The sequence below is a fragment of the Leptinotarsa decemlineata genome, unplaced genomic scaffold (assembly GCF_025532065.1).
Source record: "Leptinotarsa decemlineata unplaced genomic scaffold, Ldec_3_MD MMD2_tig00000514, whole genome shotgun sequence".
NCBI lineage: Eukaryota > Metazoa > Arthropoda > Insecta > Coleoptera > Chrysomelidae > Leptinotarsa > Leptinotarsa decemlineata.
Window position 1 is genome coordinate 6,502 of NW_027412550.1, and position 20,793 is coordinate 27,294.

Genomic DNA, 20,793 nt, shown 5'->3' on the forward strand with positions numbered 1-20,793 from the left:
CTGCGGAGGTTATTTTTTAAGTTGAAAATAAAAAAGTGAATGTGCTAAATTAGTTAGGGGTTTATATAATAACATGTTTTCAAGGAATATCAATTTAATACTTTCCAAAAGAACCCACCAGATTTTCAGAAATGTATCCAGTTCGGAAGCATTGGAACCTGTCAAAATGGCCTATGCTACTTATGAGAGCACCGGTTTAGATATAATCAATCAAGCAAGCCCTCTGTTGATAATGCACGGTCTTTTTGGCTCAAAATCCAACTGGAACAGCTTATGCAAAGCATACCATCAAAAATTCGACCCAACAAGAAAAATAATTGCAATGGATGCAAGAAATCATGGGGACAGTCCTCACAGTGAAAATCATACTTACACATATTTAGCAAATGATATCAAAGCATTGTTTGACCAACTGAACTTGAAAAAAGGCGCCTTAATGGGACATTCCATGGGAGGCAGAGCTGTCATGTTATTTGCTCTGAAATATGTAGGTTGTAAAGTTTTCCATTTGTCTCCATAAATGCGAACATAGAAATATTTTAGCCTGAGTTGGTCGAAAGGTTAGTAGTTGTTGATATTTCACCTGTCAGAACTAGTCCAAGTATGGATAGTATGCCACATCTGTTTCAAATACTAGAATCAATAATATTGCCTTCAGAGATGCCTATGTCAAAGGCAAGGACTTTTGTTGAAGAACAGTTGGCAAAGCATATTCACGATAAGTCCTTGAGATCCTTCTTGTTGACAAATTTGGTTCAGAAAAATAATGGCAGGTTTGTAAGATGCATTTCGTCAATACATATCTATAATATATTCTTGTAGTTATAATTGGAGGATTAATATTCCAGTTTTATTGAAAAATTTCAATAATATAGCAAACTTTCCTGTGGTCGATGATTTACATTATGATGGTCCAGTTCTCTTTATTGCTGGTGGAAATTCTGATTACATACAGTAAGTTGAGAGTATTATTATTATTAAAAATTGTGTACTGAATAGATATTTCGTTTATGTAGGTCAAAGATAATGCATTATAGTAATAATGACATACTGTTGAAATTTTGTATCCTCTTTGCCAAGTTCAATTAAATCTGACATAGGTAACCACCAACAATGCAATATAAACTAAAAAAAAAAACAATTCATAAAAGTTGATTATTTTTAATTCAAATATCAACAGCCTAGAGTACAATTTGAATCTCTTGGATGCTTTGTTTGCATATTCTTATCCATACAAGTGTGCGGATAAGAATAAGATGATCTTAATTGGGATTTTGAATTTTTGGATAACTATGAAATTGTGTAATTTCCCTAGAAAAAGAATGAAAGTGAAGGAATTCACAATAAGTCTTCCCCCATTGAACAATATTTCGAGTAATGACTTGGGACTTCTGATTTTAACAATAAACATGATTATTTCCTTGGATAGATCTCCTGGGGATTTTCTAATCTTTTCAAACTGTATCAAACAACTTCTTTTTGTGTCCAACCACTGTGTCTCCTGTTGCTGTGTTACATTTAGAAGAGAAAAGTTTGAAACTCAATCTTTTAGAATGTTTAGAAATAAATAGATTTATGAATCAGGTAATTTACTTTTCAACTTCTCATTTTTGTAAATTTGGGAATTGAATTATATACATTTCCCTTCAAAAAAAAAAAATTTACTGAATAACCAAATAGAATTAAATAACTCCCTGTTACTGAATATTTTTTCAAATGTGGAAACCGGTATACAAGCTCTAGTCATTTCATTCATTAGGTACATTACAAAGTCAGGTACACATTTAACATTAATTGATTGTGTAAAAGTCAGGTACTTGAAATATAGGTACTTCAAATTATAAATACATATTAAAGCATTGAATATTTAGATTTAAGTTGGTGAAGACACGCCTGAATAAACTATTGTATAGCGAAACGTGTTACGTTTTTGAAAAACTACCGGAAATCTCACAATAAAGTGTGTCTTGAATACGTTATGTATTTTCTTTAAATATCAGCCAATTCCATCAAATATATATCAAAAAAATAAAACCAAAATATGTAAAGTAGTTTGAAGAGTGTTGAGCTGAAATGAAAATCTGGTGAAAATAAAATCTAAACATTAATGATATGTAAAAATTATAAACTATTTTCATGGTGGAAATTGCAAGATTTAGATACATACTTAATAAAGATCTTGTATACGATTGCAATTGAATAAAACAAATACAATAGCAGGCTCTTGATTATCTGACAGCTGTCTTAAAATCTTTGTCATCTTCATCAAGCCATGTCCTTTCATCATCATGTGAATAAATTAACAAAAACCTTAAAAATGAACATCTTTTCATCAAGAACCAAATCATTTCATCAGATAAATTTAATTAAAAGAGAAGAAAATTTAGAATTGGCATATGCTTCATATGAATCGACGAAGAGTTATTCAGATAAAAACCCGGAACCAACTCCTGTTTTGGTTCTGCATGGATTTATGGCTTCCAAGAATAATTGGAATAGTTATTGCAAGAAATGTCACGAAAACACCAAATCTAAAGTGGTTGCTATTGATGCGAGAAATCATGGGGACTCGCCACATGCTACGGAAAATTCTTATGACGATATGGTTATGGACATAAGAGAGTTTATGTACAAAATGGATATGAAAAAAATTAATTTATTGGGCCATTCGATGGGCGGAAGAACCGCGATGCTTTTTGCACTCAAATATGTAAGACCAATGAGAGAAAAAATGTGGATTTTAAATTTTTATTCATTTATAATTTCACGGGATCACCCCCATTTACAAAAAAATTCATTTACATTATACAATAGTGTACAATAGAACATTACATCACAACTTAAAATACATATAGTAATAATAATAATATAAGATGCAATTGAGAATAAGGCTGAAATTTTTGAATTTGCTCAGAGATATCCCAATTAAATCTAAAATTCTTTCATTTATAAGTCGAAGTGTTATGATTATGTATGCCATAATTTTAAGTATGGAATCTTAAGTGAAACAAATCGCTAGACCTTAAAATTCTGTTTGAAACATAGTAATGAATTTAAATTGAAAGGGATGTATCTTAACGAAAGAAAAATTTTTGTGACAGAGAGGTTTTGGCTTTCTACCTCCATCTTCATACAAAAAATGTGGGAATCTTCCAAAGAAAGGAATGAAGTAATCAATTTCAAAATGAACTTTTCACAAAGATGTGTAGATCATCATGATGTGTAGATCATTTTTTTGGATCAATTGCTTTCTTCCTTACTTTGGAAGTTTTCCAAATTTTTTACATAAAGATGGACAAGTAGAAAGCCAAAACCTTTCTTTCACATAGAAATAGATGTTTTATAAGATTTCAGAGGCAAGAATTGAATAATTATAATTTAAATGACTGAATATGACCTCTTTAACCTTTTTTAACAAATTTTAGCTTTGAAAGTAGGTTGTGTATGTAAAATAGTCTTATAAATAGGTATATATTCTGATTTTAGTTGACTAGTCTAATGAAGTAGTAACATTTGTGTACCAAATTATTTTGTAACATTATGTTCTGCTTTTACAAATGATTAAATTCTATTCTATTCATTATTGAAATTGTGATGAATTTATTAGACATACCTTAATCAAATAATTTCTATCTACCAATATCTTACAATCCGTATTACACCAGGAATATTAGGGTTTCACCTTGAAATGTAAGATAGTCAGTCAGCTATAAACTTATATAAACCTTTATTTTGGCACCCTAAAACTCTCAGAACCTACTTATCACAGGGTGTCTGCGACTACAGATATTCCAAGGTCAGAAAATCGATTTTTTACACATTTATTGCAAAAATCTCGTTTCCTATGGCTTTTATGCTATTTGTATGAATATTGTAGAGGATTAAATACTCTACAACATACATACACATACAAAATTACACAAAACCTTTGTAAATTGTATCTTACATGTTATTCTGATATATAAGCTGTATTTATGTAAAGTTTCATCTAAATCCGTTAAGTTGTTTAGGCGTGAAAGATCCACAAACGTACATACATACATCGGTCCTCACAAACTTTCACATTTATATTACTATATAGAATATAGATAAGTAACCTAAATCTGTTTGGTAAGTCATCTCTAACATTTTCAGCCAGAACTCGTTGAGAAACTCATAGTTGCTGATATTTCCCCCATAACAAGTAGTCCAAGTGTCAAACAACTTCCAAAACTTCTGAATATTCTGAAAAGAATTGAGATACCAGAAAAAACTACTCTGCAAGAGACAAGAAAAATTTTGAGCGAAAAATTGTTTACTCTAGTAGGAAACAAGCAACTTGTTTCATTCATCTTAACGAATTTAGTTCAAAAAAATGAGGGAAGGTAGTTATCTTAAATTCAACTCATCTTTTTATTGAAACATGTTATTCAATAGTTATAGTTGGCGTTTCAATGAACAAGCACTTGTTGAGAATTTTGAATATATATCTACGTTTCCAGAAATATACAACATCAAGTATGAAGGCCCAGTGCTGTTTGTTGGTGGTGCGAAATCAGATCATATCCCGTAAGACATTTAAAATATAATTTTTCTCTCTGTCAGTCTTTCAGTCAATATATACTTTTTTAAATTCCCCAGTCAACCATTACACACATGAAAACTCATTTTAATGCGAAAATTCTCAAAATACAGTAAAGGTATTTTCATCTAATGAAAATGAACCAATCGATCAATTCAAATCATTTTCAACATTTTGTGACATTCAACAATACACTTTATTATAATGTTTTCTCTCTAGGTAATTGTTGACAAAATCTAGTTAGACGTGTCTCGAAAAGTACAGCAATTTGAAATTGTAGCACAAAAACTAATTGATAATGATTTATCAAAAGACCTCAAAATTTTATTAATAAATTTCCATTTTTTTTAAGAAAATTGTGTTATTTAGCAATACCGTGAGAGCAACCAGCTTGACAAAACTGCGAGTCCATAGGACGAGTGAGTTTATTCTATTGTTCAATTGGTAGTGCTGCTCAAAAATAAAGCTTGACTTTGAAAAAATAGTCATTGCTCAATTTTCTCAAATTTATATACCATTTTTTTTATTATTTGAAATGATTCTTGATATTCTCGAAGGAATGGTTTCAGAGATATTCAATAATTTAGTAAAAAAATATTTGATAAAGTTCGAAGTCTCACAAAGTGCCCCTGTGAAATGTAAAAATCATTATATTCGACCACTTATCACAGAAACTTGTTCCAGTGAACTAATTGTGAGCCGAAATTGATATTCTGTATAGTAACGATGAGATTGGAACCTTTGGTGTGAAAGTTGAATAACTTTTTTCGAGATCAATTGCCCTAACACCAAACTGATATTTTTGCACTCGACGCGCGTTTCGCCAACAAAGTTAGCATCCTCAGGTGAAGAAAATTGATACCTAGTCTAGTCTGGTTAGTCCTTATATACTAAAATTTGTTACCTGAGGTTGTATACCTGAAGTCCAATATGGAATTCCTCGGTAATTAACTACATGCAAGTTTTTTGTAATTATTCTCTTCCTAACAGAAGATTAATGACTCGAATCATTGTCCACAACACAAATTGGCGGCACCGCAATTTCTGGTACACAGGTTAGGTTAGGTTTCCTTTAAAGAAAGATAAGTACGACAATGAAAAGAGAGTGATTCGGTATGTAGCTGAAGCAAATGGTTTTAACCCAGATATAGTTGACAAGATAATTAGAAAATGCTAGTTTAGGAAGCACTTCGTAAATCTTCAACGTTTCAAAAAGAGGAGAGTAATAACAAGTTTATAGTAATCCCATATGAACCCCAATACACGAGAGGGCTTCAACAGATATTCGATAAAGTAAATATGAAAGTTGCATATAAAACTTCTCATAAATTGCAACAGCTTCTTGGTAATCCAAAAGATAGACTAGAAAACACAGAAAGGTCGGGGATTTACGACATCAGTTGTCAAGATTGCAACAGCAAATACATCGGCCAGAGCCGACAAGCGATTAAAACCCGCTTCAAGGAGCATTGTGCACACGTGAAATACGGAAGGATAAAAAAATCCAGTGTCGCCCAACATGCTCTAGACAAGGACCACATAATTGGTGAAAACAATCTGAAATTGATTAAGCATGTGCATGACACCAGGTTACTCGATGCATGTGAGAATCTAGAAATAGCAAAATGTAAAAACAGCATGAATGGCGATAAGGGACCCATCCCGTTTAGCCCGCTTTTTAATCTTCTGTTAGGAAGATAATAATTACAAAAAACTTGCATGTAGTTAATTACCGAGGAATTCCATATTGGACTTCAGGTATACAACCTCAGGTAACAAATTTTAGTATATAAGGACTAACCAGACTAGACTAGGTATCAATTTTCTTCTCCTGAGGATGCTAACTTTGTTGGCAAAACGCGCGTCGAGTGCAAAAATATCAGTTTGGTGTTAGGGCAATTGATCTCGAAAAAAGTTATTCATTCTGTATAGTCAAAAACCAGTAATCAAAAATATGGATGATAGAATTGTATTGTATTAAAAAATGGAACAATTTGAAATTTAGGATTCTTCCATGAAACATCTAAATGTAGAGATGGATTCTAATCCAACACATGATCAAAGGTGCCCTTACATATTGCAGCGAGCATCTATTGGCTCGCTTCAAAAGATAAGGGTTAGTTATCGGTGTATCTGAAAATAAATCGAGGAATTCACTGCAGCTGCCCTAATTAGTTTTTTTGTCATACCTAGTATTTACAAGCCGCATATAGTATTCAATAAAGCCCTAAAAATAATGTAGAGATATTTACTTTTGCAAACGATTTATTTTACTTGTGCCAGCTTCGAAGAAGTTTCAATATGCACTTTTTGGTATGTCCTTGAGCTCTCTCAGTGATTTAGTTTTTATCTCCTAAGTCATCACAAAACGCCGTCCTGTCATGGGTGTCTTCAATTTTGGAGACAGGAAAAAGCGCTGGGGACCAATCTGGCGAATACGGTGGCTGAGGTATGATTACGGTGTTGTTTTTTGCCAAAAAATCACGAACATGCAATGACGAGTAACCAGGTGCATTATCGTGATACAAAAGAAATGAATTGCGGTAGACTAAGATGTTAAAGACACCATCCTGGCAAGCCATGATGAACCCCTGTTTACGACTCCAGCCCACTCGATCTGAGGAAAACGAAAGTCAGGCACTTCGATAAGCCAAGGTCTTCAAGGTCTTGCAATATTGCATTGGCTTTTATATAAGCCTTTTGCTGAACAGGTTCCAACTTGGTGACAGAGTTGTGATCACCTAGTTTCAGTCGAAAACTAAACCGAGTTCACCAGCTACTCGGGCAGCTGCCCCAAAGAAAAGTGCTCCAATTTCTGATCTCTCATGGCCGCGGACCATGCCAAGAAGGGGATCCGAATTCCTGATGAATTTACAGACTCCATCCAGTACCATGCTTTCATGTAGACACTCCAACATTCTAAAAGCATTCTAAAAGAATGCAAACTGAAGACGTGTTTCAGAGTCCTTTGACCATGAATTTTCTTTTCAATTTATTTCAAGTGCAATCATGAAAGTATATTCTGTTTTTAAAATATTTCATTACATCTCTCTTGTTTTTCAGGAAAAGTGATTACCCAAAAATACTGAAATTATTTCCAAATGCTGAACTGAAATTCATAGAAGGAGCTGGTCATTGGATACATAGTGAAAAACCTGCAGAGTTTCTGAAAGTAACTATAGATTTTCTAAACAAAAAAATCAACAAATAGTGATTTTTTGAGACCATCACTTTCAAATATATTACAAAATTTCATTTTCGGCATAAACTAGTCATATTGGGAAAAATAAAAGAATTTTAAGAAAATATACTATTTTTAATTACAATAATGACACATTTCCAAAGATACTATACAATATACATACATATACAATAAATTACTTTACTGATTTGTACATTCAACAATTGAGAAAACAAATGAAACACAACCAAATTGTATCAATGAACCATGATTCAAAATTGCTGAACCTTCCCAGCCTTTTCTCAGTTCATCTGGATTATGGACGCAGCAACATTCCAATCTGAAAATGACAAACCATTTCTTTTAATGTTCAAATGAATTGGATTTAAGGCTTTTTGATTTGAAAACTTATATAAGTATACCAAAATGAGTTAAAATGATAGAAGTCATCTCAAATAAATTGCCTTCTGAGAAAACTAACAGATACAAGGAATGGTCATAATTTTCAATAGCTAAGCATCCATTGAAATCGATCGGTCTTATATATTGTCGACTCTAAATTTTGTTGTTTCTCTACCTGGGTTCAGAAACTGCAATCACTGAACCATAAAATACCTAACAATATAAAAAAAATTGAATTATACGATATTCAAGACATACTTAAAGAATGCATCTGTTTTAAAAAAAAATCTTATTTTCCATTAACCAGCAGTAGCACACCTACGAACGACAACCCTGAGAAGTCGAATCTTGTGCGAGCCAAGGATTAACGAGGTCTTACCTTTTAACGTGTGATCACTAACACATTTTGAAATAGACTGACAGTTTTGTAGTTTTACATATTTTTATTTGTAGTATTATTCTCAGTATGTTCTTTTTTTCTTTCAATATGTATGTCACATCGTCCCCACTATGAACATGTAATGTTTCTTGGGATTATTAAATTCATTATTATAATTGAATACAATGGGGAATGTTCCTCCCGACGAAAATCAAGTAGTTTTCATAAAAAAACTCTAAAACAACGCATTTTAAACTTATCATTTCAATATTTTTCTTTAAAAAATTATTTAAATACTTAAAAAAAGAGGAATTAAATAATGCATTCAACATTTGAAGGGATTCGTTTCTATTTCACCATTTGGCAACATCGGTTATAGCTAATAAAGGACAATGAATCTGTTACCTGTATGAGACAAACAAAGGTGACATATTTCAGAGGCGTGCTGTTCTGTTTACTTATGTTCCGAGTTCCGAGACATTCTGTGACATATGACATTTTGTGCACCTAACCTATCTTCCTCTATATAAATAAATAACAAAACAACTGTGTTTATTTGGCTTGTGAAGGTGGTATTGAACTGTAATTTATATTTTGCCTTAATTGTTGATTTATAAAGATAATTTTCCTTTTTAAAAGTAGAATATCTAGATACGTATAAATTATTTCAACTTGATATAGGCGCTGTTGCCAATATGTGAATTAGAAACAAATCCCTTTAAAAATTAAAACCCAACATTTGAAACATCAATTTGAATACTTTTTGAAGTGAATTTGAAAAACTCATGAATTAAACTCAACTTTATTTTGTTCTAACTTGTATTTGCTGTAATAACCCAAATTGAGGAACATTCCCCATTGCCCACGAGCACAATGAAGTAGATGGGTTGGTATAGTCATGGACACAAACAACATCATTAAAAGAATAAGAAGAAAAAAAATAATTCTAGAGCAATTAGAAAATAAAAAAAAGCAAGGAGCTACAACCAGCATAGTTCCAAAAATTGAATGTGTCCAAAGAAGAGTTTCTGATTCCAAACTAGTCATGGTAGACTTACTGAAAACTCATTTTATACGAACAATTAGCCATTATTTAAAAATTAAATTCTAAACAAGGCTGGTAATAAACAAGAGAAATTGAAAATTATACAAAAATACTAATTGTAAAAATCCTGCACGTACAATACTCATTGATCAAAAATAGACAAAACTTACAAAAAATGTGTCAGCCAGAGATATGATCAAAACAACATACTTATCCGTAGAATCGACAGCAGACATTTTTGCTTCTGAAGATGGCTTGCGTATTCTGTGAATCCTCCTTTTTTTGTCAATAATTTCTCGAACTTGCATTTCCAAGTTGGCACACTTTTCGTCTGATGAAACATTCTTTTCGGGTCGTTTAGGCGAGATATTGTTAGAGTATAAAACATTATTGACATAAGTTCCATATGGAGAGTAGTTTATCAGCTCATAATGCTTCGTATACTGAAAAATAAAAAAAATGGTTCAAGAGTCATAGTCTAGAATTTGGATTGAATTTGAATGAGCCTCAATTATAACAGAAATTTCAAAAGTTTTGTATTTACATATTCTCTGAAAAATCAATCCTATCACTTCATTGAAGAGTTTTTAGACGCTACATTGTAGAGAATTTTAATTCAAGTATATGTATATTCTTTATATTTCAAATTGTATATTTCTGAATATTATGATGAATAAATAAATGTTTCAAAAATTCTTCTTCTTAATGTACAGTACAGATATTAAAAACCCTTCCGTACTAAAAATGATACCACATGAAGTGGTATCATTTTTAGTACTTTTTCATAAGCGGTACACTCGTCACCTTATAGGACGCTGCAAACTTTTTTCAAATAGAGAGGGAAAATCTTGTGATGCCTTGTTTGATAGAATTTCAATTATCTTTCCAACACTTTATACCTTTTGGAAATCGGATTAGCTTGAAAATATATCGCTTAGCAAATAATGCCATTGGAAAAAGAATCCATATGTTTGAATACGATATGAAATCAAAATAGATTGATGCAGCCAACAGTAGACAGCTGTTTCAGCCTGTTCGAATCATATTGAAGAGATAAGTGGCCAGAAATAGTACCTGATGATGTGGGAGTATATAGTATCAATTTCAAAAACTACACCTCACGAGTTGATCTTCACAAACTTTATTTGAATAAATATAATTTAAAAAATTAAAAAACACGCTTTTGAAGAACATCGAACTGAAAAGTTAAAAATATTTTTTTTAAATAAGCTTATTTGTTTTTTACTTTAAGTTCTAGTCACTAGTATTAAAAATCTTTAATGGACGGCGCACGAATGTAAAATTCCCCTCAAACAACATAATAAAGTTTGAGGTATCAAATTCTATAGTAATACCGAGATGCAGTAAGTCTCCAACAGAGGGCGGACAGTTGTACAATTTGTTTCGAAGTAAAGAGAAAATTTGCAGTAATAATTTCAAAAAACAATTCAGTCTTGGATGTTTTGATTTGAAGTTTCATTCAAAATATTAATGGAGTAAAAATATTTTTTTAGCGAATAATTTTATTTTTCAAATCAATCTTTTGATTTGATATGTATGTCAGCACCTTAATTCTAATTTTTCGATTTTTTGAAATATTTGAGTAACTGAATTTTTTAGGTGTACAATTTACGATAAAGTTTTCATTGTTGAAATCCATATTCTGGTTTGCTTTCAAATAATCGAATTAGATTTTAAAATGTATCTTCCGTTTCGTTCAAACCTTTTTTCTGTACTGAATCACGGGTAATTGAAAATATTTCATCTGTAGTACAAAATTTCGCTAACACTTATAATTCTTAAAATATGTTTTTTATTTTGATTTTCTTTTGAACAACCTATCAACAACTTATTCATCAAACTCAAACAACTGTTCATGCAGCTGCAGTTTCGTAAGAAGGTATCATCTTTCCCTCCAACCGATTTCCTGGAGTCTTTGAAGTCCACTAGATACTCGTTAGGACAACAAGAGGATTGTTCCGAATTCTTGGGGTTCTTGTTGAATACTCTTCGTGAGCAAAACAATAGCAAAATCAATACTCCTGACCGCTCTGGACTGAATGATTCCGTACAACCCATCTCGTCTTGTGTTTGTAAATCTTTTGCTGGAAAAATCCTCACTGGTTTACTTTGTGGTAAATTTTCAAGTACCGAAAACTTATGTGAATTTCTGGAACTTCATTTAGCTTTTCCTAATACGACTAATTACCAGTCCGTGCAAAGCTTATTGTTAAATCATCTGAAAATGGAATTTTTAATAGGTGATGATCGACTGTATTGTCAAACATGCGCCAAACTAACTGACTGTTATAATTAAACAAGTATAGCTGAGGCTGCAGTCAATCTAATAATAACAATGATGATTTTCAAACAAGACTCAACCTCTAACGGAAGCAAGAAACTCTTTGGAAGGTTCGAAATAGATGAACACTTCAACCTAGCAGACCACTATTATAATATTCATGCAGTCATTGTTCACAGTGGTTCTGGTGTTGAATTTGGTCATTATTACGCCTTGGTCAAAGAAGAAACGGACTGGTTTAAGTTTGACGATAGTCGTGTCACGAAGTGTTCTGGTGATGCATTGAATTTATTGGAGCCTCTGGAGACACCCTACATTTTGTTTTATAAGAGAGAGGACATTGTTGGATCAAGATCTTCAGATGATGTGGTGCTGCAGGTTTTTCCGGGTTTTCCTGCAGCTGAAAAAGCAAATGCGCCATACTTTTCAATAAAAAATTGTTACCTATCAAGGAGGTTACGTATAGCGGCATCTGTCCGCGAATAGCTTAAACAATAATTGATAGTTACGTACAGCGCCATCTGCCCGCGAATAGATTAAGAAATATTAATGAGGTTACGTACAGCGCCATCTGCCGGCGAATAGATCAAGCAATAATGACGATAATTCTGTCAATACAGAAACCTAACTTGAGAGTTACAAACATACATACATACAGGTGAAGCTAATATAAAGCATGTAATAAAAATATGTCACATGTTTCGCTAGCACAGTAGCTTTTTCACTTGAATCAGAAAAAAAAATAGTAACAATACTTGAAAAATTCAGAAAACAAGTTTTAGAGGTTAGAGGCTTTTTTTTCTACATCTTCTGTAAATATTTTGAAGTAAGGAAGGAAGGAAGCTATTCAGGTAATAATAAACTCTGTACATAGATCTGTGAGGAAACTGCTAAGAAGCTGAACAATCTAAGTTAATTACTGTTTGAAAATATCAGCTAGAATTACTAAGGAAGAATTTAATAAATTTTGCTGATGGATGTGCGATAAAAATCCAGGGGAGGTTTTGCTAGCCTATTTCATTCGATGGATTCGTTATTTCACAGCATGCAACTGCGATATTATTATCAATTTCATTTGAGAATCGTAGCACACTTATATTATTCAGCAAACAAAGTTTTCCATTTACAACATCAACAATGATTTCTACTCACCTCATCAAAAAAAACAGTGGCATGTTTGGGTGCAATGAAATTACAAATACCAAAATTCTCCAAATTAACATCATTAGCAGATCCCTTTCCAATATTTAAAACCCTATATCGCATAGCTACAGCTTCAGGAAATCTAAGAGATACTGTTGGTCTAAATCCCATAAAGCTGTCATCATGTCGAACATCTGTTGGATCTACCTCTGTAGTTCTAACATTATAGAAATGCTTCGAAACCACTGGGCACATCATAGCTCTTGCCCTAATGGTAGACTTGGGTTTCGTTTTCTTTTTTGGACTCGAAAATACTCGAGATATTCTATCAATATCAGCAGGAGTGAGCAGTTCGCTGGGGAGAGGCATATTTCGTAGATTTTCCCTAAAGGCTGGAGAGAAAAGAGCGTTGGAGGATGAAGTAGTGAGAAGCTGTTGGATACGCTGGTATGCAAGGAGCTTGATGACTCTGTCGTCTAACTGCTTCAATTCCAACTCAACTGAAAGGAAAAAGTTTCTTATGCTGTTATGAAATTTGCTCAATTTGGCAGATTATAATTGTAGAAGTTCTGTTCAAAACTGTTATAATAGAGTAAAAACCTTTTCAATCTAAAGAACATGACAGGTATGGCAGAGCTGTTTGAGATATTTTCAACATGAGTTGGTGTTTTAGTAATGATTCAAAGAATAGAAAATAACATCAGATAACCATACTCAATAAAACAAGAAAAAATGAATCACATTCCATGTCTCATATAATTCTACATATAAATTTCTACAAATGTATGTTCCACAACAATTAGTCTTATGAATGTGACAGAAGAAAATCAGAGATGACACATTTTGAATATTAAATAAAAACATCAAGTATCAGAAACAAACTATTTTTAGCGAGATATAACTTTTTAATCTATTTAATGAATGTCTTAATTATTTTGTCATCATTACAGAGATTATTTTTTGGCATTTTCAATCTATAAACACGACCATCTTTTAGATGGTGATGTTTTTCCAGATGAAATTGTTATTGATTCACTCCGAATAATACAACTTCATGGCACTTGTATAATTTTCAAAATGAACTGAAATTCTTCTCTGAATATTAAAATTTCAAACATATTTCATGTATTACCAAAATGAACTGAAGGTGGAAAATTGAGCAAATAGAAATTAATTCTTTGAGCTAATACTATGTCATTTTTCAATAATTCAAAATAGTTTTTTAGTAATAATTGACAATTACTGAATACTGAAGAAAAATATCATAAATACATACATATATCTAGGTTTATTATTACTCAAAACACATCACTTATCAATGAGTTGAATGTGACAAATTTATCAAACTGTCAAATTCAACAATATGTTCCATAGCATTCTCAGATGGAGATTATAAGTAATAAAAGAATACTGAGTGCAACCAGAATAAATGGTTCAGTACACTTAAGTGCCACTTTCAGCAGTAATCCAAATTTCATGCAAGATTATCATGGAGTTTCAACCTCAATACTACCTCATAAACAATAACAAGACAATATTATAGGTAGTAATAAAACTGTAATATTCATTAAAAATTGGAAAAGAAAGATTTTGGCTTTCTACTTCTCCACCTTTATACAAAAAAATGTGGCAATCTTTCACATTTATTTATATAAAGATGGAGAAGAAGAAATCCTTTCCTTTCCCAAAAATTAATCTCACTTAAAATATACCCCTTTCAATTTATACATTAAAAATTAAAATTGAAAAGTTATATTTTCAAGAGCGATCTTATGTATCAAGATGGAGAAGTAGAAGGCCAAAACTTTCTTTTCCCAAAAATACATTAAAAATTGTTTTGGAATTGAACTGAAAATGAGAAAAATTAATGGAAATATTTTTATTATTGGTTATGATTAACTTTTATTTGAAAGAGGTAACACTCAGGTCCTAATCTCAACCTAGCTAAGATAACAGAAAAACTAATTAGGATTTGAGTAACGACACATGAATGTAAAGCATAAATATAATAATGCAATAACTTACATGAAAATGAAACTCAAATCACGATATTTAGGGAAAAAAGTGGAATTATAATAAGATGTTTCCAGTGGCATAAGGAACCTTTTTTATTTTTTTACTGCCAGTAGAATTATATAGATTTTACAGAGTACTTACAATGAGACTAGGTGAATTTAAAATTATGCATGTCTTCAAAAAAATTCGTCAATACGGTATAAGGCCTTGGATATCAGATTTTTTTTATTCAGTTTTGACTGAACGAGTCAGTTTTGACAAGTAGTGAATAATGATTTATTTTCATACGATGGCACACAATAATAATTTTTTACCAAATATTCAATTTACCGACTAAGCAAATTTTTCTTGAGATGATATTATGAACCTTCACAATGACTATTTTTGGGCCGACGAAAATCCACACGTTATTAGAGAAAGTCATTTTCAGCAACAATTTTTGCTGAACGTTTGGGTAGGAATGATTGGTGACTACCTAACTGGACCATTTTTCTACCAGCAAGATGAGCAGGTGAGCATAACCATACCTACTAATTGCTGGATTTGACGTGAAGAACCTCAAAATTGGCCAGCTCGCACTCCCGATATGAATCCTCTGGATTTCTATTTATAGGGTCATCTGAAGGTTCTTGTTTAAACTCCTGTATTAGATGTGAACTACCTGAGCAATTGAATAATTGACAATTGCAATGTCATAAGGAATACTCCAGTTATTTTTGAACGTGTCAGACAATCAATGACAAATAGATTGCAGTCGTGTATTTTATCAGAAGGTGGACATTTTGCTCATTCATTTTAGGGTTGAAATTATTTACTATTTACTTTTGGTTTTTATTTTATGTTGTCCATGGATAGTTTTTAGAAGTATTTTTTCTCAAAAACGAAGCTTGATATGAAAAAAAAAGCGACGAAATAGTTGTATTTTTAGTTGCTTGATTCGAAGAAATAAAAAACTACAAAAAAGTCAGTAGCGTCTTTTTCTCTCTCAATATTGTTGGCTGTGGTGCCCACTGAGACGCCACCGGAACTAATAATTTCAATCTAGTTTGGGCTAAATAAGCGCCTTATTACTTCAAATAACTGTATCAAATTCCAATGAAATTGGTGTAAGGATATTTTATAAATAGGTTTTTTTTTAACTTCAACGCCATGTATCTCCGAAACGAGGCAACTTCTGACATTTGTTAATAAAAACTTTTTTCTTAAAACTGACCTCTAAATTTTCGTACCGTAGTTAGGAAACACCCTGTATAATTGGTTTCGCAGGTGTTATAAAACATTTCAAACAATCTGCCTTTTACTAGACCAAGTTTATAATCTTGAAAGAATGATTATATTATGAGGGACAAATCAGGTGGAAAATTAGAAAGTTGTGAACAGTTCCTCAAACATAAACTAAAAGAAAAAGCTCTTTTCAAACAACTACGTTCACATGAACACTGAAATACACGAAATACACTACTTTCATGCGAACATTGAATTATAAGAAAATCACTTGTTCCCATTCAATTTCTACTTCAAACATTGTTATGGAATTGAAACCGATATCATTCATAATAATACTACATAAACTGATATTTGAAAGAATATTAATATTAACTTTACCTTAAATGGAAATACACTATTCTCAAGGTTTCAAAACACCTGTCTTCAACACCTCATTAGCATGCATTTGATCTTTTGAAGACAAAAACATGCCCCTCTCACAAAAATCACGACTTTTCTTTTAAAAACTTATTTGGAAGAAAAAAAGGGGAATACTCCTGAGTTTGTTAGTAAATACTCAATTATTTTGCTAACATTTCACTGCCCTGATCAATAACATCAAACAAAAGGATCACTGAATATATGATAATTACTAATAATTACTAGAGAGTATTCTTTCAGATTCTATCTATGAATTTTTCATTTTCGAGATTGTTGTATGTGTTTAAATCAATACTTGTATATACCTAATATTTCACTCACCTCATCAATAACTTCGAACAAAGAACCATTCAATATAATAAAGTTTGCTTTGTTTATACATTAACCTATCAATAATTTCTAGATAAAATTCTTTCAGGTGTTGTTATACTCACTTTCCGTTGTTACTCCTGATATCATGTCTGTGATAAAACTGTGCTCTTTCCTGATGAGTTCTTTCTCAAAATAGCCACCATTCAAATGTTCACTTTTCACAAAGCCATTTAAAGATGTCCATTCGATATTATCCAAGATAATATTGCTACCGTTCTCTTCTGAAGTTCCATTGTCTAACTTTCTACTGTCTTTTTTAATATCACAGTTGTCACTATATTCATTTTGAATATCTTCTGTCTTAATGTTGTCTTGCACTTCATTTTCCTCCTCTATTTTCACTACATGTTCACTTAGTAGGTCCACGTTTTTTCGTTTACTTTCTAAACACTCTAATCTTAGCACGTCTCGTAGTCGCGGAAGCAGCTTCACTGGTTTTTTGTAATGGAACTTTACCATTTCTGGGACTTTAACAGTATTTTTTGGTGGTAAACGGGTTTTTATTCGAAAAGGGGGGTGTTTTCTGTGCACTTTTCTGAAGAATTCTAATTTTACCGTATCCTGATCAACGGGACCTGTAAATCTATCCCATATCGTTACTCGTTCGGTTGCAGACACTGAAGTTAGCAATTTGGCATCCTGAGGAAAAAATTACAAATTTTAGAAGTGGACAATGATGTTTTCTAAATATGAATATTCAACAATTGAACTCATTATTCACATTAATCGAAACTAAGAAATTATTGACCCCAATAGTCTTTTAAACTATAAAAACATTTTTTTATAAGGAATATTTTCGTATTATTCTTGAAGATTTTATTTGATTTGAACTCCTTGATTGAATTTTTCAATTTATCGTAAAGTGAGATAGCACTGTATGCTGGAGAATTTTTAAATTTATTTCATTTGCAGGAGGGTATCCTTAACATACCACTATGACGTGTATGATAATTATGAGAAGAAGCATTCGTTTCAAAAGAAGCAAGATTATTTCTTACATAAGTCACACATTTGAATATGTATATGCATGGAACTGATGATATATTTTACCTTATAAGAATGGATTTGCAGCTCTCAAAAATTAGTGTTATAATGTGTTTTTGGGCAACAAATAATATACTAAAATTTCTACCGCATCCCCATGCCATTATATTTAAGGAAATATGCGGATATGCCATTACAAAATATATACTCAAGAGATTTTTTTATTTACACAAAATTTCATTTGTTCCTTCACGGAAAATGCTGCATTAAATTTTTGCAAACCCCATCAATATGCAGATCCCAATTCAGAGATTCATCTAATATCGTACCTAGAAATTTTACATCATGTGACATTGCTATTCCATCAGTAATATCAACTCCACCTGAAATGTTATTTTTTTTATTATAAAATTTACTCGAAACAGATTTATAGGTATTTAATATCAATCAGTACGTCTCAAGTACCAATATTCTTAACAGAAATCAAAATAAGCCTGAAGATGGCAATTCATAAGTAAAGGAAAATAGATATTTCGTAATGGATCTTGAAACATTCATCTCTTTTAACCTACACAGTAGGTTCTGGTAAATGCCTGCCAGAAAACAACTACTTCTCCGGCTAATACCACAATGGATATTGAATTATTCTGACAGTTATTATTATTGGTTTTTACATCCTCTGGAAATGTATACCCTAGTTAGGAAACACCCTATATCAACCTGGAATATTTGTCACCCTTCTATTCGCTACCTACATTTCACTAATGACAATCAGTGAGTCTTCAGCAAAAATAACTTGAAGGTGATATACAGTGTCACACATAAAGTCCGCATTGAATGGGATTTTTTTTTGTTCATCTCTTCAAGCAACTTTTGATATCTCCATTAAGTTGTGATTTAAAAATGATGCCAAATGACATGCATATGACCGATCAAGTGATTTTTCTTCCCTGTCAAATTTGACATTTTTCCCAAAAAATGTTCAGAAAAGCAGTTATTGCTCGAAATTTCGAAAATCGGTAAAGAGAAAAGATGATTGTTTTTTCATTTTTTACCCAAATACCAATTTTTAGCTCTCTAGTACAACTTTAGTTTTTTTACAGTTTTTCGAAAATTTGACATTTGCCGATTTCTCAAATTTAGCCAAACCTCAACAAAGTTAGTGCTTTATGCCTAACTTATCTTTCCAACGCATTTTTATTACCAATTGCAATTCTAAATACAACTTATTTTGCAAAAATTTAAAACACCAGAAAATATTATGCCAAAAAAGATGCAGTTGATACAGCTTTTAAAAACAGATAAATGTTTCACTTTATTTCTACTTTTTGCGAAATAGCTTGATACATAAGCATAATTAAAAAACAATATCAATGAAAAGTCAATAATTTATTCTTTACTGCACTTTTCAAACAGTTAAACTTTGATTTACTAATTACGAAAAATTACAAAGCAATTAAACTAAGGGAAGAAATTATACGAAAGTAATTTCACATTTACTAAATATCTTTTATGAGGTATGAACGAATAAAATTACTTCAGAAATCAATTTAGATTTTGTTGCCTAGAAAACTAAACCGTAAAAAATTCTAACAAACATCTGTTAAAATAAAGTTATAATTTAAATTATGAACACTAAATCAAATCGAAACATATGCCTAAACCATGTAAATACCAATAGAAATACAAAATAAAAAGTCGCATTTCGGTGTGCCTTCCACCACGTTCACTGCAATCAATTGTCCTTTTTAAAACATCTTTAACTGCATTCTTTATACTACGGGGTTTCATGCTTACAACACATTCTTGATTAACTACCTCTAAATGGTTTATATCTCGAAAAGGTCTTTGCTTATACACCTTTTGTTTTAAGTAACCCCACAAGAAGAAATCTAGTGGGGTTATATCAGGAGATCTAGGCGGCCAAAAGTGTTCCATATTGCGACTGATTACTTTGCCCCTAAATATTTCCAAAAGACGCTCTTTAACCACCCTTGTAGTATGAATATCACACTGATATCACACAACATTTCTTACTTGAAGGGTCATATTATCCAAAACTTCAGATAGTTCGGTATTCACAAAGTGTAGGTAGTCCGCAGAATTTAAATTATGTCTAAAAAAGTATGGTCCCATAATTTGATCGTTTAATATGCCACACCATACATTCGTCTTAAACGAATATTGATCTCGACATTCGATTACGAAATGTGGGTTTTCTTTTGCCCACCAGCTGCAGTTTTGCGAGCTCACAACGCCATTTGAAGAGAAGGTCGTTTCATCTGTCCATAAAATTTGATAAGGAAAATGATAATTTTCTTCTTTTTCCCTTCGAAACCAAAAAGAAAAATACAAGGGCATATCGAAGTCCCTTTCTTTTAATGTATTGATAAATTTCGGTTTATAAGGCGTAAATTTATTTTTGTGTAAAATACATTGTACTCTCTCTCGGTTAACATCTGTTCTATCTGCAATATCTTGAATACTTGTTTTTTTATGTTCTACGACATCCAAACATATTTCAAATTCCACTTCTTCAGTATGTCTAGAAGGCTGATGTGCTTTTCTAAAATTACTCTCAACCGAGCCAGTAGATTTAAACTTAGCTAATATCCTACTAACTGTTGACTGATAAATATTTCTTGCAGGATGTCTGGCATTGAAAATATCAGCTACTTGTCGGTGACCGGTATTCTCGCCGCATATTAAAACGATTTCAGTTTTCTCTTGAAGATTCAGCATTTTTAACAACACACTAGAC

At 31.8% G+C, this 20,793-nt stretch overlaps 2 protein-coding genes across 4 annotated transcripts in view; one reads left to right on the plus strand and one right to left on the minus strand.

Annotated features, from left to right (window-relative positions):
- LOC141481912 (sn-1-specific diacylglycerol lipase ABHD11-like) lies at positions 1-7,867 on the plus strand. Of its 2 annotated transcripts, none has more exons than XM_074174258.1 (4): positions 1-487; positions 544-773; positions 823-954; positions 7,625-7,867. In XM_074174258.1, exons 1-4 carry the CDS (start codon positions 74-76, stop codon positions 7,770-7,772), a joined length of 924 nt encoding a protein of 307 aa, XP_074030359.1. In that variant the 5' UTR covers positions 1-73; the 3' UTR covers positions 7,773-7,867. The 2 variants fall into 2 exon arrangements, with proteins under 2 accessions (XP_074030359.1, XP_074030358.1); XM_074174257.1 differs by lacking the exons at positions 1-487; positions 544-773; positions 823-954 and adding exons at positions 2,228-2,710; positions 4,135-4,364; positions 4,417-4,548.
- The window catches only part of LOC141481911 (PHD finger protein 12-like), a 26,651-nt gene continuing 13,714 nt past the window's right edge, over positions 7,857-20,793 (minus strand). The window contains exons 5-8 of one of the 2 annotated variants that reach the window (XM_074174255.1): positions 17,111-17,687; positions 13,023-13,513; positions 9,779-10,011; positions 7,857-8,082 (exon numbers count right to left, since the gene is read on the minus strand). In XM_074174255.1, coding sequence (XP_074030356.1) covers positions 7,944-8,082; positions 9,779-10,011; positions 13,023-13,513; positions 17,111-17,687 — 1,440 coding nt within the window. In that variant the 3' untranslated portion in view covers positions 7,857-7,943. Of the gene's footprint in view, positions 8,083-9,738; positions 10,012-13,022; positions 13,514-17,110; positions 17,688-20,793 lie in introns of both variants that reach the window. The other variant, XM_074174256.1, reaches the window with a different exon arrangement.

Bases quoted from the DNA above. Each gene is read 5' to 3' on its own strand.
- LOC141481912 (XM_074174257.1), top strand. From the start codon at position 2,273: ATGTCCTTTCATCATCATGTGAATAAATTAACAAAAACCTTAAAAATG. The intron at 4,365-4,416 runs GTAGTTATCTTA...GTTATTCAATAG, and splicing joins GTTCAAAAAAATGAGGGAAG to TTATAGTTGGCGTTTCAATG. The intron at 4,549-7,624 runs GTAAGACATTTA...CTTGTTTTTCAG, and splicing joins GCGAAATCAGATCATATCCC to GAAAAGTGATTACCCAAAAA.